A 24329-nucleotide genomic window follows, 5' to 3' on the forward strand; every position below is an offset into this window, starting at 1 on the left:
CAGACGACACACACAGCAAGAATGGGTCAGCTTCTTTCACTCAATTCACTGGGCGGCTCGCATTCATAAATTGAGAATTACCGCCATCTACTGTAGGATCAGCGTTACTACTGCGCCCAAACTTTCAAGAGAAGAGCTTTGATGGCGCTGTGACTCCCTTACTTATAATAAAACTGCCCTTTCCCTGCAATTCCTACCACTACTTAAATAATGACATAATTATGCTAACATATTTCTTTTGTTTAACCAATTATACAGTATATTTTGAATTTCTCTATAATATGTCCCAGTCTTCATCTAGATATGATACCTCTACCCATATGATTTCCTTTCTCTTTCTACAAAATGGTTGAATTAAATGTGCACGCCTGCCCTTCTGCTCATTATCCAATTTTGTATTTATTGCATTTTGATTATTGACTTGAGTTTCTTTTGACAGCTTGTTTTGATAACTTGTTTCCTCATTCTCTGACTAAGCACAGGAACCCACAAAAACGTAACTTATTCAACTGCTGCATTATTGCAATGTTTAAAGAATCTCCAACACAATATCTTGTCGCATAAGTAATTATTGTGATATATTATAAATATAACACGATTATAATTTGGTGATAAAATAATTGGTTTTACATCGGTGATAAATACATTCTCTGAGAATGTTTATTTTAGGTTTTAACTGCAAACGTCACATAATTGCATACTTGCTTCTAAACATTTTTTCTATACATCTGCCTGGATGCAATCAAACTACACGCTCATTCATGATCTGTCAGTTTATTTCACCTCATGTGTGCATGGTGTTGTGCATATCACACTGAATTAGTGTATTTTTTTTAACAATTTGAACAAAAAGATACTGTTTATTTTGGTTTAAGCAAATAAACAGTAAATCACTCAATGCATAAGCATATTGTATACGTTGCATGTGTAAGTGATCTGGTTTAAATGCGCATGCCAAAGTTAGTTATTGTATGAGAGCCAACTCCCTAGTCTTAAAATAACCTCGTCCTGTGTTGGCATCCAAAACATGGTCTCTTCCTCATGCAGACTATGAATAATAAATTAACAGTTTAACTAAGTCGATGTGTAATCGGTACTTCGTCAAGCGGACCACAACATTGTTGTCGTGCACTTTAGTAACTAAAATCAACGGCGCATGCATTTCCATCAACGCACATTGAATGTACGGACATTTAGAGCTTAAAATGTCTTCCAGCTCGAAGTATTCCGAGTGGCGAGGCGGCAGCTCACGTTCAGCTCAACCTGAGATCGACTTCACGTCTCCCGGTTTGGCGGTGATGGAGGTTGAGCGTCTTTTGTTCTCGGGGAAAGCGATCAACAGCGCCGCAGATGAAGTCTGGCCCAAACTTTACATCGGCGACATGTAAGCAACCTACATGAACCTGTTTAGAGGTTTATTTACCTGTATCCTATTACTTCTAACAGAAAATGTATTAAAGAGTACTCATGTAGTAATCAACTACATTTTATAATTGATCACAGAGATGTCGTTATTGCCTGCACATACAGTAAGTCTCAAATGTTGTACATGATTTTGAACACAAGAGGGAGCTGTTTCATAACGTTGTAAGACCAGATCGTTTATTAGGCACAATTTAAGAATATTTTTGGTGAACCGAATTACAAAAAAATGGTTTGAAACAAAAGTCCTCAATTTTAAAGCTTGCTTTTGCTCAGAAATGTAACAATAACACAGTTTTGCATTGCCTCCATATAGGAATATAGCTGAAAATCTCGCAGAACTGCGAAAGCATCACTTCACCCATATCCTGAACTGTGCTCAAAGCTCCAGACGTGGCGGTGAGATCTATGATGGCATGGGCATCACATACATGGGCATAGAAGCCGAAGATCAACCCTCGTTTGACATGAGCGCCCATTTTAAAACTGCAGTCGAGTTTATACATACAGCACTAAAGGGAGGAGGTAAGCCGTTGACCTGCTAAAGATTTGTGTTCCTGCGAAGTGTAATCCAGACTAGAATATATCTGAACCGGTTTTGTTCTTAGTTGAAAATTAAAGGTGTGTAGAGCAAGATCTGAGTTGAACTCTACAAATTTATCTTAGCTCATTCAATTTCTGAACTTTTAGTTCTGCATCTTTGCATCACTGGACTCTAATGTTTTCTAACCACAGGGAAAATCCTGGTTCACTGTCACGTTGGAGTGAGTCGATCAGCTACAATAGTTTTGGCTTATCTGATGCTCAAGCACAACATGACTCTGGTGGATTCGATCAACACGGTAAAAGAGGGAAGAGGCGTTATACCCAACAGAGGCTTCCTCAGACAACTTATTGATCTTCACATCAAGTTGTATGGCTATAGAAACAAATAGAACTAAAGCCAATCACTAAACTGAAAATTTAGTTTATGCAGTAAAGTCCAAGAGATTTGAATGAACAAACAGAGCAGTTGTTTACATGTTCCTTTTTTGTATGGCTCTTTAAGATAAAGTTGGTTTTATTACGCAAAACAGTGTGTTGTAATTTTTTGAGGTGTGTATGTATGAGCCACAGAAATAGGCTACACCTTTTTTTTGCGTTTGCAAATACCTTTATTACATGCTTATTTTTTATTGCCAAGGGAAATTACAAAAAAGTATAAAATTGAGTAAATATGCATTTCAATCAAGAGTACAGATACAATACATTAGAAAATAAATGACAAGTAATAGGCTAGTATGATAGCTCTTGCTAAGGCAAATACGTAATTTGCGTAACTGCCTGCGTCAAACGCGTAGCTACCACAGCAACCGATCTAAACAGGACAGTTTTGCAGAGCGCTCGTTACAAATCAGCGAAAAAGGTGAAAGGTAATTTAATTCTCACTTTTCATTTGTTCATTTGTAATGCTTGTTTTGCACGTTCGCGCAAACCTAGAAAGAATACTTAACCGAGTCGCAAAACTAACCTGTTTTTCTCGTTACATATGAATGCATAAATAAATTAAATATATTAATTTCATTGGATGTAATTTTACCCATAACGAGATGGCAAGACCTCAAACATCTCAACAACCCATGACGCACTTGACACAGGCGCCGGTTGCTTTCGGTAACTGGGCGCTTCCGAAGCTGTGCACGGAGCTGCAGGACGATGAACTGGCGAGCCGCCAGAGGGCGCTAACTACACTCTGCGATCTCGTCCATGACCCTGAACGGGCTTATGAAGCTATTCTTAATGGTAAACCTTATGCAACATGTAACATTCTTGTTGCTTGGAATTTCTACTCTTCATTTTGATCCATTACCTTTAATCCCTCTAATCACACTCACATTTATAAGATTAAGAAATATTGTGTCACAATCAGAAAGAGCTTTAAATTAAATGTCTCATCTGAATAAAAATTATAGTACACACATCATAATTATAAAAATATATAAAAAATTATAATAATAAGAAGAAATGAAACATCTAGTACACACATCCAAATAGCTTACAACAGGAAGACACATAAAAAAATAAAGAGAAGAATATCCTAATAATGAGAGATTATAGTAACTCTAACATACAGTACCTGCCCTATCCACAGGATGTATGGAAAGACTTATATTTTTACTGAAAGATGACGATGGGTTGTGCCGGGTAAAAACCACAGAAGCACTTTACATTCTTGCTGCACACAGTTTGGGAAGGTGAGAATGAACCGTTCACAAATATGAGCTAGAATATAAAAAGTACATTTTAGTAAAGAGCTTCCTTGTGTCAATGATTTATACTTCGCAGAGATGCCATTTTTAAAAATGACATGATGGGACCCCTCGCAGACCTGTTGGACGACCCTGTAGATACCTGTCGCCGAAACGTGCACCAAGCCCTCAACAGAATGGCTGAATATCCCTCAGGTGACATGTGTTCATGTACTGATAAAATGATTACCATAAGTCTCTTTGGATACAATTTATTTAGAAGATCTTATAAGTTCTGGTCGGGTTCTTAACCGTACAGTATAATAACGAAGAGAAATCTCTCCATTTTTTCTACAGGAGCAGTATTCATGGTGTCTATGGGGCTGGTGCCTAGATTGGTGCTGAATGTCCCCACAGAAGCAGAGAACATCCGTGCTTTAATTCTCTCCACGTTAAGCAGCTGTATCATGGTAAATGCACAGCCTGCTCTAGAAAGTGATGTCATTCCTGTTTTGAAAGGTCAGCTCTCTCACCAATCCTCGGACATCCGTCGGGCAGCTACGTCGGCCTTGGTAGGAATCAGGTAGGCAACATAAACCCAACAAATTAGGAAGAAACTCGATTGAGAAAAAAGTTCAAATAGCATTTCTTTCCTCTCCTCTCTTAGTGTTCCTGCAAATGGTAAAGTGAAGGTGTGTGAGGAGGATCTTCTGCCCTTGATGGTCAACCTGCTGTCGGATAATGATCAAGGGGTCGTAGCTAATGCCGCAGGGACCATTATGAACACAGCTGTTTTTACCAGGGGTATTGTATTTACTAATGGCGTTTATGCATATTTTTTCCATACCATTAGCCAATAGTCTCTATTACAAAATGTAGAAACACAGAATCAAAAACTTGTTTCGATTATGTATAACAAACGGTCTGTTGTTTATAGGTAAGCACGAGGCATTGAAAGCAGGTGCCATCGACCCTCTGCTGCGGCTGGTGGTGAGTGACAACAGAGCAGTGTGCGCCAATGCCCTCCGTGCCCTTACAGTCCTGGCAGAGGTTCCTAGTGCCAGGGCACAGCTGCTGGGGCATGTGCCTCTGCTGAAGACCAGACTCCAACACCCTGACTCCATCATCCAGAGAGCTGCCTCCACGGCCATCGAAGTGATCTCATGGACACCATGAAGAGAAAGATGACAAGAGATCTTTAGCATTGTGATGAATTAATTCATCACAATGCTATATTAGTTATATCTTAGTATTAGTTATATCTTAAAATACTTGTAGTTAAGAAAATATCAGATCAGTATAAATAAAAAAGTGTGGAATGGGAACTATTATTGTGGAGGTTTTTTATTGATACAATAAACAACAAATATATTTGAAGGCCAAAAATGTCATACTCTTTCTGGTGTGTGTCTGGAGTGGGAATGCGCAGCGTCATGTTGTCGGGAGACCCCTCGGTTCACTGAATGGATTGAACCAGCGGTCATCGGCAGCGCGCACGCCTGCGCTATCTGTCACACGACACGCGGCGGCACGACTGATAAATATTTGTCGCCGGTTGTTGGGAACCAGTTGGGCTGAAAGGATTCTGTTTGCCAGCTCTTCTGTTAAATCATATCCCAAAAGTGCGGAGTTTATTATTGGCGAAATAAACCGGAGGATTACATTACAAGGACTGGAGAAACTGAGTTTTTTGTCCACGAGATCATATTTTCTGGTGCTGTAGGTAAGTTAATAATCTACATAGTGTCTGTTGAAACAAATGCCTGTGAGAAATACGTATTTTTAATTTACGCCAGAAATCCTCCGAAAGTGTAGCCCACAGCGATGCTGTGACGGGCGCGAGCTAGTGCGCTCAGCGCGGTCTGATACGCATCTGGAAAGATATAATACTTGTATAATGAAGTTAATGTAAACGCATCAACTATATGCCAACACATAATGGGATGTGTACGGTACGTCGTCGACGTGACGTAAAATAAAAAAATGTCCTATCGGCAACATAGTCGGCAAGAATAGCAGGGCAGCAGATGATGCGATGCTTTTACATAACATGAAGCGTGACAGTGACAGGTGCCTGCCTTCTGCACGATGCTCGAGAAACATCTGACAACTCAATTTCTCTAGAAAAACACGTTCAGTGAAAGCGTTTGGTTTGTGTTTAGCGTTGTCCAGTGAATCTAAGTTATATCCTGCAACTTGCGTCTGCAACACAAAGGTCATGGGTTCAAACCCCCAGTTAATGTACACGCTTGCTAAATTGTATAAATGAAATGCACCGTAATTCACTTTGGATTACGTAATCTACCTAACAGCTACATCACTGTGAGAGGATGAAGGTATGTGGCCATTATAATTGAGAGGTGTGGATTGATTGGCCACAGACCATCTGCTTGCTTAAAACGAGCCATCTGTTGTGCAATGATGACTCATCAGCCAGCATCTTACTTACTAAAATAGTCTATGAAACCTTGGATATCAATCACAGATAATAAGATTTTATTTCACTGTGAAACTGATTGTGGAGGTGTTGAGCAGGGCATTTAAAAACATGGTGGGCGTGTGCGGATAATGAGGCATCAAGCATTAATGCAACTGAACTAAACTCTGAAAGGTCAAATTTGAGATGTATCTACTTTTTTTATTCCTGGCACATTTCTAAATTCACTCACTTCTTTCCAGTGCAGCCGGGACCACCATGGTGCATGGCAACAGGTTGTCATGACGATAACGTCACCTTTCTGATTCCAATTGGATTACTCTTACACATTTTCTGTTGTGATTATATGATATTAAATGGCCTTTGGATTATTCTCATGCAACAATTACACCAGAAGCCTGATGCACCTGGAGTGTTTGGTGTAAACACTATTCCGTGTTAGATTTGTTTCAAGTGACATGAACCTGCTCGACAAGTTCATCCCCGGATGGATTTGATTACAGCCTTAGGACAGAGTAAAGCGAAGATTTATATTTGAGTCTTTTGTTGCACTCCCTTCAGCAAGCTTCTTAACCACAGAGGGATTACATAGGGCTCCTCTATAGGAGCTTTTAATTAAAATGTGACAGATCCCATTGCAATCTGATAGCCCCTTGCAAGGATGGCTGGATAGGAGTGGGAGGGGACCATAGATGCTGGAGAAGTGGGAACACTGCATATTACATCAATGATTAGTCCAATGCATTTTTGGTGGACCTCTGACAACATGCTTATTGAAGATTGGTTGTGTATACCATTTTCATGTAACTGGTTTAGCATGTGGGTTATGGGTTCGATTCCCTAGAATCCACAATAACCCGAGAATCGCAAATGCACTGTGCATTGAATGCTTTGAAAAGTGTCTGAATGCATAGACGTAAGTAATGTAATAGGCTTCAGAGGTCTAAGCGTCTTTCCAGGGCTGGTGGAGTGAGAGATTGATCCTTAAAGGGGTTTCCTGCATGTGTGATGCAATGATTGTAAAGAGAGAACCTAGAGCCTATAGGGAGAGAGCGTGACCAGAAAATTGAGCCCTGGAGAGTGAAAGAGAGTAAAGCTTCAAAATAAAATACAAGAGTATTTATTACAGCAATCTAACATTTATTTTGTATCAGGTATTACAGGAGGTATTGCATGTCCCAAAAGCGATCATTTATTATTAACAGTTATATTTCATATTTATTCATTATTAAATAGTTTTATTATTAATAATTATTTATTATTCTTTGGATTATTGATTATGTAAAAAGTGGTCTTTAGCAAATGTGTTTATTTTGCCTTTTTATTTGCAGATTTAATTTGTTATTAGTGTTTAGAGAAAGTTGTTTCAGTCTTATTGCATGTCTCATGAGTGTGTGTGTGTGTGTGCGGTTCACACTGTACCCTCTCTTATCTCCCTCAGCAGCTACTGGTCATATGGTTTGGTTGAGCTGAGATAAGTATGTTTCTCTATGAGATGAGACACAAGGGTCTGTTTTGGAGGATGAACCATGACGTACATCAAATTAGGAAAAATATGTTATGATGTGACAGCTCGTGAAACTTCCAGAAAGTTACAGTACGCCCTATTATGTTTAGATAGCTAAGCTACTGGTGCTAGCCTGACCCTAACTGTAAAAGATTCATTTAAATGAGGAAGTTCTGTAAATGGCTTTTAAAACGAATACGTCGTTGTGAAGCAATAAATAAATTATTTATGTATGCTGATACTTGTGACCAACTCTTAAGTAAAAACTGGTCAACTAAGCTTTTCAAAAATCAATTCTGGTGTCAATATCTACAAGGCTTGTGTGAAAAGCCAATTAAATAAGGACAGAAGGAAACAATTGCTCTTTACAAAATCCACCTAGAATTGGACTTTGAATTCTAGAATTGGAATCGAAAGGTTAGGAATTGGATACTTGATTCCTCTTATCGATTCCTGTCTGCACTTTTTCAGAAATGTGCTTGTGAATTGGAATCGATAAGCAGAATCAGAATGGATCAAAGTCAAATGAGAACCAACCCATAGTCAACTTGAAACTTGTCTCGCTTTGAATTTTGGCTGCTTTCTTTGGTCAAGGTCCAAGAGACCTTATGACTGACAGGTAAAGCAACCAATCACGTTTCGTTTTGTGCTGCGTCATGCTTAGAGGCGTGGATAATATGTCCCTTCAGTTACAGACCGGTACATTCATGAACATGTTACAAGTTAACAGCAACAGCAGATTCTGTGGCCATCTTTAAGAATCGGCTGAAAACACATCTCTTCCGTCAGCACCTGACCGATTCTGACTTCTATCTCTTTTCTACTCTTTCTATCCTTAAAAAAAACACCTTAGCTTTGTATACTGTGGTAGGCTATATGAGACCAGTTTTACTGCGCTAATGATTTTTGTTGTCCTCATGTTGTTCCAAATGCTTCCATTGTTTACCTCATTTGTAAGTCGCTTTGGATGAAAGCGTCTGCTAAATGACTAAATGTAAATATATGTAAATGTAACAACGATGTTTATGAGTTTATGGCGTGAACTTTGCACACTTTTGAGAATTTCACGTTTAGTCGATCGTGATGAATTCTTATTGCAACCGTTGTAAACACCACAGCTTACTTCTTCGATCAGATGGCTTGTTTCCAGGCGGACCGTTAAAGAACGCGACACACACATTTCCCGGACATCCCAGTAGCTCCTCACTGCAGGAAGCGACATCCAGGGGGCAAGGTTGGATCCAGATCCATTTTCCTCCCATTGCATTGCGATTGGTCGACACTGGATCCAGGCTCTTTCCACTGCGTTTTGATTGGTCGACAGATTTCTGCAGCAGTTTTGCCACAACACACGTCATACTCGTGTTGTTGCTCTACCAGTCATAACTAAAGTTATTCTTTTGTCGGAAAACAAACTTGCTGAAGACAAACTTTATTTATTGATATTTTTAATAACGTATTTTATTAGATTTAGGTTTAGGGTAAGGGTTTGGGTTAGGGTTAACAAATATTTAGGGGTGATCATTACTTACAGGCGTACACTAAACGATGACATTGATAAGAGCAAACGTTGGGAACCTTACGTGTAACTTACTCTCCAAATTGCGGCTAAGTATGTAAAGTGGGAGGAGTTGGATCTGGATCCAACCTCGCCCCCTGGATTTTGTGTTCTGCAGTGAGGACCATCTCGGACATCCTGTGAATTTCAACCAATCAGGGGACGACTTCAAAAGATGCTGAAGTGTTTCCAGAAAAGTGTGCCTTATGCATCAGATGTTCAGCCAACGATCCGTGGGCGTCACGTCACGTCACGTCACGTCTGAGGCTGAGACTAACTTGAAAATAAAGCTGAGATATGTTACGAAAGCTTTTCTAGGGGTGGTAGCAGTCATTTGGTATCCCATGGTGCTGTTGGACTGAGGTCTGTAATGTGTTGCGGTGTTATATGTCCCCTGCTGCTTCCAGTAGAACGTCCTAACACAATTAAGGCAAATTGATGCCGCCGTAAACGTCCATCATTGGGGCCATTACTTTCCAAAGCTTTTTTAGTTTTGCCTCGTAAATGTCAGTCAGAATTAAATGTGGCTATAGCAACTTTGCTGTCAGTATGTATGAAACCTGTTTTTAAATTGAATATTGAAGCACAAAATACAGGTGCATAGTACACTGAGGCATCATTTAATAAATCGCTGTAATGAGGCGCTCAAGGGCAACAGCACAATGGCTGTGCACAAAACACTTAATCATTCACATTCTGTGTGTGTCTGTGTGCGTGTGTGTGTGAGAGAGTGAGCGATCAGGCCTATACACACATGCACTTCTGTCTGCATCAACATTAATTGTTATGAGGGCATTCAAAGCTTAGTCCAGGACCTACAGCTGTTTTGTAGCTAACAAGAGAAAGAGTTTCTCTCTGATAGTAACCGTTCCAGACCAATTTCAACTTCACGTTTTATGTGTCTGAATTCCTCCTCCCAACATGTCCCAGACACGTCCTCTTTCTCACATATATGAAAAGAATACGGGTCACTATGCATTGATCATTAAATATGAAGGATGAGTGCTGCATTGTGATTGGTCCAGTTTGTGAAGAACGCAAGTCTAGTGTTAAAGGGGTCATATGACACGGCTAAAACAAATATTATAGTTTGTTTTAGATTTAATGCAATGTGTATACACGATTTAAGGTTAAAAACGCTGTATTTTCCACATACCGTGCATGTGTTTATCTCCTCTTTGCCCCGCCTCTCTGAAACAGATTTTTTACAAAGCTTATCGCTCTGAAACGCAAGGTGTGCTATGATTGGCCAGTTAACCAGTGCGTAGTGATTGGTCGAATACTGAAAGCGTGTGATGGAAATGTAACGCCTCTTACCATATTTGGAACATCAGGTTCCAAAGCAATTGTACTGACAGTACTTACTTGCATCTACATTTGGGCGTTCTTAGTCAACTCATACCACGAACTGACGTAGATTTGTGGGGGTGTGGTCAGGGGCGTGTTTACCATTTTGGGGGCCCTAAGCAAAGTTCGGTAGACGTGTGAAAGCCATCCGACCCAACGGACCAACGAACCAGACTGTATCACAATGTATGATGGGTAATTATGTAAAGTTGCGTGACGCAAAAGGGATTGTTTTGCTAATGGCTCCCTGTAACAATGCTCAAAGTAAGGAAGGAAGGAGGCGGGAACCAGCGAACATTAAACCAAACTTTTAATAAAATAAACAAACAACAAAACGAAAGTAAAGTGCTGACAGCTCCCTCACAGTCGACTGCCGGCCACACAAACACAATAAAACAACATAAAATCCAGGCCTGGTTCTCTCTCGTCCTTCTCCTCCTTTTATGCTTCCCGAGCTCCGCCGTGAGATACGCGAGACAACGCACAGCTGACGCTCATTATCACTCGCGTTACCGGCCAGAAAATAAACAGATGCACTCTGACCAATCGAAGGAGAGTTTTCTCGCACGTGACTTTTGTTAACAAAGTTTGGTCCGTTTGGAAATATCGCCTTGTGAATGCGAACCGAACTAAAATAAATTTCAATATTGTAGCGATTTAACCCCCGGTTTCGGAACAAAGCAAAAAAATCAAGCCCTAAAGCAAGCGTCAAATGATTTTACCACTTGTAGCCACTAGGGGACCCCAATCTTGCGGGACCTTACGCATTTGAGTGGTTTGCATGGTGGTTAACAACGCTACTGGGTGTGGTTACACGAGGCGTTTCAGGCAGGTCTGGGTAAGCATTCGCTTTTAGATAGAGTGCATCTTTTGTTCTAGGGATGCACCGAAATGAAAATTCTTGGCCGAAGCCGAACATGATGTGAAACACTTGGCCGAAGGCCGAATAATACCGAACACCGAATATGGTTTTTTGCATTTCTTCTATTTATTAAGCTATTTTGTTCACTATTGCACAAACTGAATAGTCAAATGTGCTTTTTATAATTTGTCTTGCTTTTCAATAAAATACAATACAACTTAATATAAAATTGAGCAAAACAAACTAAATTCAAACTAAAAAATTGAGCCCTCTCCCTTCATGAATAGCCTATATTAATTAGGCCTATAACTGACTGGTAAAAGAATGTAATGTAAGTTACTCTGTACCCCTACAACAAAACAGTTCTTTAAAAAGTGTCATTCCACATTAGGCCTATAAACTAAAAATATGAATAAACTAAAACTGTTGGATTATTATAGGCTACATTGCAAAATGATTTGAGAAAAAAAAACATCCAATGCAAGCAATTCTGACTGATGCTGACTGACAACCATTTCAGTTCACGTCTCTCCTCCAAACTCCGCCCACAAAAGCTGACTGTTCTCTCAGAAGGTGCACTTGTGGATGCACAGAACATACTTTGACAAGTTGTTTAGTACAGGGGACTGTGTGCACGCGACCACTGTATGATGTCAAAGGATGTCGCGAGCGGCAGGGCTACTGTCAGACAGCCCACTTCCGTCTGAAGTAAAGTTACCGACCGGTAAAGACGCTTTCATTCGGAAATTTACTTCCGTGCGGCAAGTCCCGTGCTGTGTCTTTCTGTGACACTTTAAAATGCTCCACACACGCACGCACACACATGTTGGGTTTCCATGTTTTATGGGGACATTCCATAGACGCAATGGTTTTTATACTGTACAAACTGTATATCATATTCCCTACCCCAACCCACCCCCTAAACCTAACAATCACAAAAAACTTTCTGCTCTTTTAGATTTTCAAAAAAGTTAATTCTGTATGATTTATGAGCTTGTTTCCTCATGGGACCAAAAAATGTCCCCTCAAGGACAAGGATTTTGGATATTGCCATCGTTGTGGGGACATTTTGTCCATACCGTAGGGTTTACCCTTCCCACACACACACATACACGCACTGCCAAAATGTTTGCGGCAGTAATAAAGCGCACACGTGTTTCTGTCTCTCTCTGCGCTGGTTGCTGCTTGATCGTATCACGAGTCATGTTCGGTAAGATTTATTCGGCCATTTCACACATTCGGCCGAACACCGAACTTGCGTTTTTTGCTATTTTCGGCCGAACATTTTCGGTGGCCGAACATTCGGTGCATCCCTATTTTGTTCCTGCAATTTTACGTGTCTAATACATGCATGGGCAACTTGACACTGAATGACACGTATTCACGCCATATGACCTCTTTAATATGATCTTATACATACCCGTGGAATATAAACATTGGCATATACATTTGTGGCACATGCTTTAATCCAAAGGAATCTGCAGTATATTTGAGATGCTCTCTTTCCAATACCTTGGATGTCCAAATTCACAGTTTTTTAGGAAATGTAACGAACTCTGTAGTTTTTAAATGATAACACACTGTGTTGTCAAAGTTGACAGGACTTTTAAATACTTTGATTAGTTAGACATTTGCAAAACCTTGTGACAAACATAAAGGGTAACTAATAATAATGATGACAAAAAAAAAAGGATACAAGGTTTCAGAAGGACAAACCCACGATATTGAGGATACAGTACTGATACATCTTAGTTTGGAGGTAGTTGTGGTTTAATTCATCTATAGTTGTCTTGTAGTCAAATGGTTTCAGTTGGTGGCATGCGTTTTAACTGATGTTGTTTTGGGATCTGTATAATAAATGCATGATTTAAAGGGATAATTCACCCAAAAATGAAAATACTCACTCTCTAGTTGTTCCAAACCTCTATAAATGTATTTGTTTGCTTGAACACAGAGAAAGATATTTGGGTGAATATTTGCAACCAGTTCTTGGGCCCCATTGAATACCATAGTAGGACAATTACAATGGTAGTCAAAAGTGCCCCAGAACTGTTTGCTGTCCTACATTCTTCAAAATATCTTCTTTTGTGTTCAACAGAACAAACAAATATAAAGTAACTTTTCTTACTATGGTAGTCAATGGGGTGCAAGAACTGTTTGGTTACAAGTATTCTTCAAAATATCTTTCTCTGTGTACATCAGAACAAAGAAATGTATACAGATTTGGAACAACTCGAAGGTGAATAAATGATGACATATTTTTGGGTGAACTGTCCCTTTAATGATGAGTCAACAGCTAAAACTCCTCCTATGTGCTTTTACAGTTAGCAAAGTGTTTTACACAAGACAACTAACAACCTTTACCAAGCTTTCCCTGACAAAACCCTGTTTAAATCAGAATTGCGTTTTTTTGGCATCAACTAATGGTGACCTTTTTAAGTATTTTCACTAAATGTTTGCCCTGTATGAGTAAAATGTTATTTAAACCTGTATCACTTAAGTATCAAAGCAGCTTACAAACTAAGAAGCGTTCACGCCTTACAAGCTATGCAAAATGGGGGTGCAACGAACCTTTAGTATGCTCGTTCACATCAACAAATAGGAAAAAGATTTAGGGCCGTAGTCAGTGCTCGAATTGAAGGGGGGCTGGGGGGATCCGGGATCCTCCATAAGGCATTAGGGACCCCCCATAAGAAGTAAAAAATAGACTTAGGGGGGTCCTAACAAGTGACAAATGTGATTAAATTCATGCAATGGATATGGTAAATTTTGTGAATTAATTATTTACCATAATTTCTGTTAAGTTTGCTTATGGGCTTGTTGTCACGTCTCTTTAAATTTTAAACTCCCTGCCCCACGTCTAAAGACCGCTAAGCGCAGGTAATCGTTGACATGACTGCTTGATTGGCGTCGCTCCGGTGAAGCTCACTTCAGCTAAAAAATGGAGAATAATAAACCTCCACTCGCAGTCGGGAAGAGGAAGCTTTTACTTTTTTGAGGGGTAATTTTCTCTCTCTATGCATCTTTCCACTATATTTATCAACTCCATGTCGGGGCTTTTGTATTCCTTGTGTAAATTATTATTAGGCCTGGTTCTGGGGTGCTAGAGATCTCGATGAAGATGAGTGACAGCTTTTTAGTCATTATAAACAGTAATATAAAAACAGACCCTTGCCGCTACCTACTGGACGTAACTATGTAAACTGCACTGAAATCGTTGAAAAATCCCCACAACACTAACACACAGACTGACAGCCGGTCTTGTCACAATTTATCTTGCATTTAAACAAGTGTTTTGGAACAAACATTATTATCACAAAGTGTCAAGCATCCAGTTGTTTTTAGGGGAAATAGTAAATACTACATTGTAAATAATGCTAGAATTATTCTGTTGGACGTACACTACTGTTCAAAAGTCATTTCGGTTCACCAAGCCTGCATTGATTTGATCCAAAATACAGTAAAAGAAGCCTGTTCTTTTATGTAAGCCTGTTTTTAATAAATAGTATATAGTTATGCATATTATGATCAAATATATGGTGTATTTTGTATAAATTGTATATTGCGAGACTTACCCCCACCCCCACCGAAAAAAGTCTTATGGTAGGGACCCCTTAATATCATTTTGCCCCACCCACATGGCCTTTGTTACATCAGCAAAAAAATAAAATACTTGAATACTAGAACTCGATCCGGCTTGTTTAGAGGTGCAGACTATAAAGTCTCATTTGCCATGGCAACGGATCCGATGTTACATAATGCAGCATGAATAGGAAGAGGGTGAGAGGTCTGCTTGGCTTGATGTGGAAGATGCAGCAGGATATTTTTAGGACTCTGTTTCTCATGCTTTTTCTCCTCAAGTGATGCTGGAGGATGTAGATGAGGATGGATGTAGGATATACACTGAACTGTGTGTGAATATTGTGCGTATACAGTATATCTGATTCTGCTGTTCGCCTGTGCGTCTCTGTGTCGTAACTATGACACCATATGAAAATAAAGACAAGGTTTGCTACCCATGATTCATCTAAGGATGGCGTTTGAACTAAAGTGACCCCACATTACCCTGTATTGGTACAGTTAACACCCACTCACAATTCAGTAATGCACACAGTAATCTAAAAGCAATGTTGGCCATGACAAACCTAAACAATAAACTATAATACATAAGCTGATATGTAGTTGATCTGATCTTGAAGTCTATTGTTTTTCTACCTGATGAACTGGAAAAGCATCTCTCATCCATCTGCTGTTTTCTCTCCAGAGACAAGGCTTGATTTTCCACTAGATAGGAGCGCGCACAGGGACAATCCTACTATAAATAATTTGAGAGAATAAATGTTCTTTAAACCCAAGTTGCGTTTGATCTGTTTATCCGTCTCTGTTGGAGGACAAAGTGGTTTTACAGAGATGTGAGATGTCAAGGCTTCAGAGTTCCTTACGTAGGTATGTGAAGGTGATGGTGACGTACCCTGATAGAACAACAGCATCATTGAGAACACGCTGTGGATTTGCAATCGTAAAAAATAAATGTGACCGGTTTAGTACCCCCCTCGCTTTTTCCACGTCTTCTATGTTCATTTTATTCCTTTATTGTACTAAATATGTAATAGTAATATCTGGTGTTGATCTGTATTCTTTGTGTGTACATAAACATCATTTTCAGCAACCTTAGAGTAGTTCACCCCAAAACAAAAAATCTGTCTTCGTTTACTCACCCACTTGGCATTTCAAACCTGTATGACTTTCTTTCTTCTGCAGAACACAGAAGAAGATATTTTGAAGAATGGTGGTAAACTAAAGCCGTTGGTCCCTATTGACGTTTTGTGTCCACGCAATAGAAGTCAATGGGGACCAACGGCTTTTGGTAACCAACATTCTTCAAAATATCCTCTGGTATAAAATGTCAAGAGTGTGAGTAAATGATGACAGAATTTTACTTTTTGGGTGAAAAACACCTTTAAACTTATTATTTATTCGCTCTTTCAGCGTAGTGTGTCCTTTGTCATCTTCTGTCCCTTTTCAAGTTCATAGTAAATATACATGATGAGCTACACTGTATCATCATGTGTGGGGTTCAGAGTTCACCGAGTCATGAATAATTGAGTGATTTTGACTTCAGTAAGTTCAGAAGCTCATTTTGCGGATCGATAACTCAGAGACACATCCTCAAGAGGAAGCACTTGCATTCTCTTTTAGTGTATCATATTTGTTTTCCTCTCTTGGCCATTGAGAGGTGAATAATGAGCTTTTTGCATGATACTGAATGTTGTATGAACTGACTACACTAATGAATTGTTGGAAATTACATGAATTAAATTCAATAAACAGTGGACTTTTTCAAGTATGGCGTGTAAATGCCTGTGGTCCGTCATGTAAAGAAAACCTCTGTGTGTTTTAGGAATGGTGTATGTCGAGGAGGCCTTGTTGATGACTGACATGAATCATCTCACTGCATGAGGTAAGTCATTTTATTTTATTTATTTCCTCATCTAATATATCTGCTCATAAGTCGTACAAGTAGCTGGTATAGAGCACCTTTTCAACCAAACAAACGTTGACTGGTTGGGACCTGGATCAGCGCTTTGGTAAAAAAAAATAGTTGAAATAATATGATTTAACAAACATTTGACCGTTATAGCGGGTTTTGTTTTTCATAAGAAATTTTGTGAGAAATATCTGAAACTAAGCTGATACCACGTAGATCATTTCGTGAGAAATGATAAAAGTCATATTGAAGTCTTTTGTTGTCTTGAGATCTCTTCTGAAAAGCTTGAGGAGCGGCTCCTAGGGTGATGTCTAGCAAAACTGTAACATAAAGATCAATTAAAGTATATTCCAATGGTTCTCTTTGGCTCTCCATTGATCCTTTTATCATCTCCAATGTCTAATCCCAAACAGACCTCAACCCCCTTAAGAGCAGAGAGCACACGGTCGATCTCAATCACATTTAGCCACAGAAATCCATTCAGACCACCGGCCCTATTTTAAAGCCATCACACAGGGTCTGTCTCCGGCGCTTTCTGTTTGTTTGTGTAGCATACGCAAAGTAGATTAAACCAAGAAAACATTTGGATTAGATGGAAGCGACTACTAAAATGACAAAATGTTTGCTTGCTTTGCGACAATAATAGCAATGTTTTATTGTAAGAGCGTGCAGCGTTTTATTTAAAGGAACGGAAAGCGTATCCTTTTCAATAGCATACAAAAGACTCATTGGAATGGTAAAATAAAGCTTTTGTGTGGAGGTCCATCAGAAGCCCAGAGAAACATCACCATTGTGTATAAAGTCCATTGAGTGCAGAAGGTTTTAAGGTACCCCAGGCTTCTCTTTAAGCTTTATGCACTTTTACAGGTCAGCTTTTGCTTTGAATGACTGTAAATTCTGTAGTTACTGCTCACGGTCTCTAATTGTTTTTTGTTCACAGTGACCCCTGGAAGGGAGCGATTCCTCATTTAAAATGATGATGCATAAGGTAATGGATTATAAAAAGCGAATGAATTCATTCCATCCATTTGTTTTTTTTAATTGATGCAATATTATTGTCATGCTTGACCTTTGACCCGCATGTTTGTTTGTGAACAGCAATCAGCCCGTACCTCCCCGGGCAGCGTTTGTTCTCTCCGTGGAGGGGCAGTACCTGGATCCCCAGCCGTCACTATTGTGGTGTGTTTGCGTATAAAGGCTGTTGTTTATACGTACATGTTTTGTGCAGTTTTTATGATCTGAAAACAATCAAAGTTCTTAAAAAGCGAACAGAAATCACGTCTCTAAAGGGAAAGTGTGATGGTTTCCAATCGTTCGGTTCTTTCTGTTCATCTTTTGGTTTCGTTTATCCAGACCAAAATGGACCATCAAGTTATCGGGTATAAAGATCTAGCGGCTATTCCTAAAGACAAAGCTATTCTAGACATAGAGAGACCAGACCGGATGATGTACCAGCCACACTTCAATTATTCACCAATGGATCGTTCAGAGGTACAACACGCGCACACACTCACACATGTCTGCTTTATTATCTCCATGGGGACAGTCCATAGGCGTAATGTTTTTTATACTGTACAAACTGTATATTTTATCCCCTAAACCTAAAGATCATAGAACACTTTTTGCATTTTTAGATTTTTTTTAAATATCGTTCTGTACAATTTATAAGCTTTTTTGCCCATGGAGCCCTCAATTTTGGTCCCCACGGTGACACGAGTCCCCGTGTGTTGGTGTGCATTCAGGTTTAGGTCCCCACCATGAACACACACACACAATCATGAGAGAGTTTGAAAACTCTCTTATGTTTAGTCACCCTGCTAAACGGATGTATATGACTTTCTTTTATCAGGTAAACACAACAAAAATTATATTACAATGCCTCGTTGGTTCTTGTGACAAAACACGCGCGGGACGACCAGTAAAATTCAACATTACCATTTTCCCCATTTGATCCTTGTTTAAGAATAATGCGATGGCATTTTAATATACAATTATTTGTTTACGGCCACCTGAAGAAACTTATGTTATTTGCACATTTAGGCAAAGCTATTCAACTGTTGGCCTGTTTTTAGCACTGTTGGACTCAATAGATGTTGTCACATGGCTGAATGAGTTTTTTACTAATAAACGCCGAGTCTGTGATGCGTTCAAACAGCGCTGGTTAGTTTCCTGCTGGGTGTGATGTGTGGACTGAGATCAATACACACACACGTTAGTTTGGCTGTCTAATTTCCTTTATTGTTTTGTTGTAATGGAAGCTTTACGCTTCATTAAGTCTGTGGAAATGTCTGGATATCTCACTCACAGCCAACAACTGACCTTCTCTCTCTCTGTCGTTCTGTTTCTCTCTCTCTCTCTCTCTCTCTCTCTAGAGGTCATTATCTCCTCATTCTATCTCTCCCCCTCCCTCTCCAGAGGTAAGGTGCCTGTGCGGTGAAAATGACATATATCATATAACCTCTGTGTGCTGAATGGAGGGTTTATATGCACATATAGCCGCAAACATTTTTTAGAGATCATTACAAATTTTCATTTCGTCAGCATTTCTAGATGTATCGTGGTCATTCCAGTCCAGTGACTGTTGAAATTCATCAAAATCAAACTTCAGGAGTGACATAAAGTCACCCAACAGCAATGTGAAAGACCGATAGCATGACAAGACACATAAAACTGTGATAAAAACGAACGGTTATCACATTAAAACAATTCTTGAACTTTTTCTAAATGTATGTACAAATATGACTGTTGCATTGCTTAAAAGTAAATAGAAGCTTGTTTTCTTTGCACTATTTGAGGTCTGAAAAATACAGAGCATATTTTCTGTTATTTTGGCCTAATTCTCCAGTTTCCATTTTCTGCAAATAAATGCAAATAGAAGCGATATTTTTATTTGAAATTTGGAAGAAATGTTGTTAGTAGTTCACAAAACGAAACAAAAATGATCATTTAACCTAAACACATACATATAAATAGTAAATTCAAACTGAAAATAATTTTGAAATGGTCTCATTAAGTTTTTCTGCGGCTGTAGATGCACAGTATTACATGTGTGATGAATGTGTCTTTATTCCATTACACCACACCATCATTTCTGATAATAAACACAAAATAGACATCTTCACATCTTTCGTTAATGTTCACATTCATTTGCATCAGGACATTACTCTAATTTGACAATATTACAAGATAGCTCTTATATATCTTATATTTTAGTTACTACTGACCATCTCTACCAGCATGTGAATCCGTTTGACCTGTTATTCAAATAATGCAGACATTTTGACTTTTAACATGTAACGCCAATGACATGAGGTCACACGTGCGTAAAATGCTGACTGATCCTGTCTGATTTTAGTTCCAGAACTATCCATCTCTTAATCTGCTTTAGCACCGCTCTACATGGTTTTTAATCACTTCTATGTGTAATTCCAGAACAGTCTGTCAAAGGACGCACAGGATTGGTCAGAACACAAATCTTCTGGCAGCTCATCTCCCGCCTCCACGCAGCTGCTGAGCAAAAGCATCACCGTCAGCACAAAAGCCCCACACCAGCAGCAGCACTTTCACAGGCCAGGTCAGATCCTACAGCACCTCATGTAGCTCTGAACGTTCATGCGTTTCATTCTCACACATACTGATAAAATGTATGCCTTACATGTGTAAAAGTGTCACATGTATGTAATGTAAATCCCAGCATAGTCATAGCTAAACATATTCACTTAAAGAGATAGTTCACCTAAAAATCATTTCATCATTTACTCACCCTCAGGTTGTTCAGAACCTGTATAAATTATTTAGAAGATATTTAGAAGAATGTCCATAACCAAACAGATATCATCCCATATTTATTGTCATAGTAGGGAAAATAAACACCATGGGAGTCAATGAGGGATGACATCTGTTTAAAGGGACAGTTTACTCAGTGAAACAAATCTGTGATTATTTATACATCCTTGTTGTTTAAAATCTTTTTTATTACTCTTGCTTCTGTCGAACACAAAAGAAGATATTTTGTGAAATGTTACTGAAATGTGAAAAGTTAATGGGGGCCAGTGTTGTTCGGTTATCAACGTTCTTCAAAATATCTTCTTTTGTGTTCTGCAGAAGAAAGAAACTCATAAATGCTAAATAATATTTTGTGATGTCTTGCTTTTCCTTGCAGATAATAGAACTAACATATACAAGAAGCCACCTATATATAAAAAAGGTATCCACTCTCAGTTTTATCAGCCTGAATATAACCCCTGTGCATTTTTTTATGAGTGTATGTTTTTGAATGTGTGCAGGCGTTTTGTCATCTGTTCCACACGGTAAACACATGGAGGATCTCATCATCGAATCATCAAAGTTTCCCGCCGCTCAGCCTCCAGACCCCAACCAGCCCTCAAAGATAGAGACAGACTACTGGCCCTGCCCACCCTCACTGGCTGTTATAGGTAACACGCTCACTTTCACAATACTGTCCACTCTGCGTGTTTAAGCAGGTTTAAGTCATTTCACGTATGTATGTGTAACAGAGACGGAACGCAGAAAGAAAACAACATCTGAGACAGCTGAGGCAGAGGAGGATGAGGAAGATGATACTTATGATGACAGCGATCGGTCAGATGACATGTGGCGACTCAGACACATGCAAAAACAAGAACTCAACAAGGTAGACCTTGTTTGTTATTTGGGGAGTTTGCAGTTGTGCATTGCATTGGGTATCTTAAAGTGTGAAGAGATGTTTTTCGGAAACAAGGCATAATTGTCATTTTGCATTTCAAGTAAACGTATCTTGATTTGAGAAGGTTTATTTGTACAGATATTTGTACTGAAAACAAGTAGTAAGACATTCATTTCTTTGCGATGTTGCTATGAAAATGAAAGAGCAATGTTTTATTTTCTTTTGTTTTCTTATGCATACTTGCACAACATTAAAAACACACAACAGCTACCACAATAAAGTAAAAACATATCAAACTAAAATTACTGAATGTGTTCACAATGTGTGAATAGGAATAAAAATAAGAATATAAGTTGTTTCTCAGCTTGGTTTCTGTTGCAAGGTCTTTTGTTTTGGTCACACTCGACCTTCAAGTGAAGGTTGGTTTCAAATTAAAGACAGATCTTTGGGGATTCTTGCATTTCTTGTCGAAACAGGGAGCCAAGATGATCAATTCAGTCTCTTAGTCTGGGTATATTGTTTCAATGTCCACCTCACCCCATGCAACCCTCCTCACAAACACACACACATCTCCTTATCTCACTCGCTTTCTCTGTTTTGTCACAGATTCAGTCTAATCTTGGAAAACTGATACTAAAAGAAGAGAACGAGACATCAGCACCTGTCCACAGAAAAACACGGTCTCTGCCCGACAGGACTCATACACATCTGAGTATGCTGGGTTATTCTTTGTGTAATGTTGTTTGTCTGTGGGTCTTGTTATTTTTGACATGTACCAGACATCTATCAGTTTTTCACCTGTTTATGGGTCTCTAGAGAAGAGGTCAGAATTTATAGAACTGTTGAGCATTAATATCGCTTTTAATGACAATATGGGAAATAAAGGTTTTAAATATATATCCCCATTGACAGTGCTTACAGTGCCCCCTTCTGGTTGTATCGTGACATACTTTTTTATACATTTGATGGACATCTGTGACATGGAAAATATGTGCTTTAGTATCAATACAAAGATGTGTGGTTTGTTTGTTGTGCCAGATGAGTTCATGTGTTTCCTCTTTTATTTCACACAGGCTCTAAATCCCCCTCATTTCCATCCTGCACTGATACTGGCCTTACCAGGGTGAGAAGCGAATCGTTTTTCATATGTCAGTTTTATAATTATACTTTTTTTATACATCAATTTGATGTTTGTGTTTTATAGCTCCGGTCTGCAGAGTTCTCATCTTCAAACAATGGTAAAGGAAGCCTAAGTAAGTCTTGCCATTGCAATAGTAATCTTTTGCCATATTTGAAATATGAATGACTTAATAAGAATAGTTCATATAATATAATATAATACGATGTATTTGTTTCCTTTTTTATACAGATTTTCAGGTAAGTGATACTTCACGTCACAGAACATTTATGCTCTTGACGGATGTTTTCATTCAAAGGTCTATTTACACATCATAAAATTCATGATGAGTAGAATATACCAAAACTGCAATACAAGTATGGACTTAAAAAATATACACTACCGGTCAAAAGTTTGGAATTTCTCATGCTCTTAAATAAATTTAATCTGAAGGTGTATGTTTCAGTGTTTGAAATTACTTGTGTGGACAAAAATATAATTGTGCCAACATATTCAATTTGAATTAATTTTTAAAACTACATTTTAATGATTTATTTGAATGGATTACTTGTACAAAATAATGAATAAAAAGCAGCCAATAAGAGTCCAGAATAGATTTCAATTCCTTCAATACTGTTTAAAAAGCATCCCAGATTGAGACATCAAGAAGCTGGTTTATAAAATGCTTATAGATTTGGCAAATCTAGTCAAAGGGTGACTACTGTGAGAGTGCTAAAATGGAACATAGAGTTCATTTCTTTTGAATGCTTTTTGTCACAACATAATTCTCACAGTTACAACTGTATGGTTTCGCTAAGTTTACTATTATTCTAAAATGTGGAAAAAATATAAATAAAGAATGAGTGAGTGAGTGATCCCAAACTTTTGACTGGAATAACGCATATCATTTTGTACCCTTGCTAAACAGAATTGCATGTCTGAAATGTTCACATGGCCTTTCCTAAACATGTCATAAGCAACATACTGTAAAGGAATTTAACAGTCTTGTTTCATAATAAATCACACTTTCTCTTATTGTTATATTGGTGTGGTATTGTTTTGTGATCATTTCTCATATATAGAACGGGGAAGCTCAAAGCAGACGGATAGATAGAGGAAATTCACTCCCCACTATGCTGGAACAAAAGGTGATTTCCAACAATCTGCATTTAACTGTTAGCTTGTAAACGTCTCAAGTTTTGTTTTTAGTGATTTATAAATGTACCTTGGTTATTTAGCATTTGCACCATGTATTGACTTAACAGATTTATCCATATGAGATGCTCATCGTGACCCACAAAGGCAGAAATAAACTCCCACCTGGTGTAGACAGAACACGGCTGGAGGTACGTGTGTTTTCTATCATTATTTTTAGCATCAATAACTTTATTTTAGCATCACACAATTTAAGTCTCTCTACTCATTCAAACTGTTTTTTTTTTGTCACAGAAGCACCTGTCACCTGATGAATTCCAGGATGTCTTTGGAATGTCCATCGAGGAATTCGACCGCCTTTCTCTGTGGAAGAGAAACGACCTGAAGAGAAAAGTGTCTCTCTTCTAGTATAGTCAGAGAAAAAAGCTCTCTCACAAACACTGTCACGTTTGCACTTGTGAAGACACTTACAACAGACGTTACAGCAGAAAACAAAGGAAAGATGAGGACTATGAGGGAATGGGATTATAGAGCCAGCAAAG

At 38.7% G+C, this 24329-nt stretch overlaps 2 protein-coding genes across 6 annotated transcripts; both read left to right on the plus strand.

The window, feature by feature from the left end:
- The first annotated feature begins 1041 nt into the window (after positions 1–1041).
- Positions 1042–2456, plus strand: LOC130568496 (dual specificity protein phosphatase 26-like). 2 transcript variants are annotated; one of them, XM_057357388.1, is made up of 3 exons: positions 1042–1384; positions 1739–1947; positions 2158–2456. In XM_057357388.1, the coding sequence occupies exons 1-3, from the start codon at positions 1182–1184 to the stop codon at positions 2355–2357; spliced, it is 612 nt and encodes a 203-aa protein (XP_057213371.1). In that variant the 5' UTR covers positions 1042–1181; the 3' UTR covers positions 2358–2456. The 2 variants fall into 2 exon arrangements, with proteins under 2 accessions (XP_057213371.1, XP_057213372.1); XM_057357389.1 differs by having other exon boundaries at positions 1739–1821.
- A 312-nt stretch (positions 2457–2768) lies between these two features.
- rsph14 (radial spoke head 14 homolog) lies at positions 2769–23978 on the plus strand. 4 transcript variants are annotated; one of them, XM_057357127.1, is made up of 15 exons: positions 5107–5373; positions 16763–16822; positions 17790–17837; positions 17948–18028; positions 18203–18340; positions 19222–19266; positions 20282–20423; positions 21012–21056; positions 21136–21285; positions 21367–21503; positions 22122–22227; positions 22589–22638; positions 22720–22768; positions 22885–23780; positions 23898–23978. In XM_057357127.1, the coding sequence occupies exons 3-14, from the start codon at positions 17823–17825 to the stop codon at positions 22968–22970; spliced, it is 1044 nt and encodes a 347-aa protein (XP_057213110.1). In that variant the 5' UTR covers positions 5107–5373; positions 16763–16822; positions 17790–17822; the 3' UTR covers positions 22971–23780; positions 23898–23978. The 4 variants fall into 4 exon arrangements, with proteins under 4 accessions (XP_057213111.1, XP_057213112.1, XP_057213113.1 ...); XM_057357130.1 differs by lacking the exon at positions 19222–19266 and having other exon boundaries at positions 5106–5373; XM_057357128.1 differs by lacking the exons at positions 17790–17837; positions 17948–18028; positions 18203–18340; ... (8 more) ...; positions 22885–23780; positions 23898–23978 and adding exons at positions 2769–2834; positions 3012–3204; positions 3554–3656; ... (1 more) ...; positions 4008–4233; positions 4318–4454 and having other exon boundaries at positions 4588–5373; positions 16763–16824.
- The last annotated feature ends 351 nt before the right edge of the window (positions 23979–24329 follow it).

This window comes from Triplophysa rosa, linkage group LG17 (genome assembly GCF_024868665.1).
Source record: "Triplophysa rosa linkage group LG17, Trosa_1v2, whole genome shotgun sequence".
Taxonomy (NCBI): Eukaryota; Metazoa; Chordata; class Actinopteri; order Cypriniformes; family Nemacheilidae; genus Triplophysa; species Triplophysa rosa.

Bases quoted from the DNA above. Each gene is read 5' to 3' on its own strand.
- LOC130568496 (XM_057357388.1), top strand. From the start codon at position 1,182: ATGTACGGACATTTAGAGCTTAAAATGTCTTCCAGCTCGAAGTATTCC. The intron at 1,385-1,738 runs GTAAGCAACCTA...GCCTCCATATAG, and splicing joins AAACTTTACATCGGCGACAT to GAATATAGCTGAAAATCTCG. The intron at 1,948-2,157 runs GTAAGCCGTTGA...TTCTAACCACAG, and splicing joins TACAGCACTAAAGGGAGGAG to GGAAAATCCTGGTTCACTGT.
- rsph14 (XM_057357127.1), top strand. The intron at 21,057-21,135 runs GTATCCACTCTC...GAATGTGTGCAG, and splicing joins GCCACCTATATATAAAAAAG to GCGTTTTGTCATCTGTTCCA. The intron at 22,639-22,719 runs GTGAGAAGCGAA...TGTGTTTTATAG, and splicing joins CTGATACTGGCCTTACCAGG to CTCCGGTCTGCAGAGTTCTC.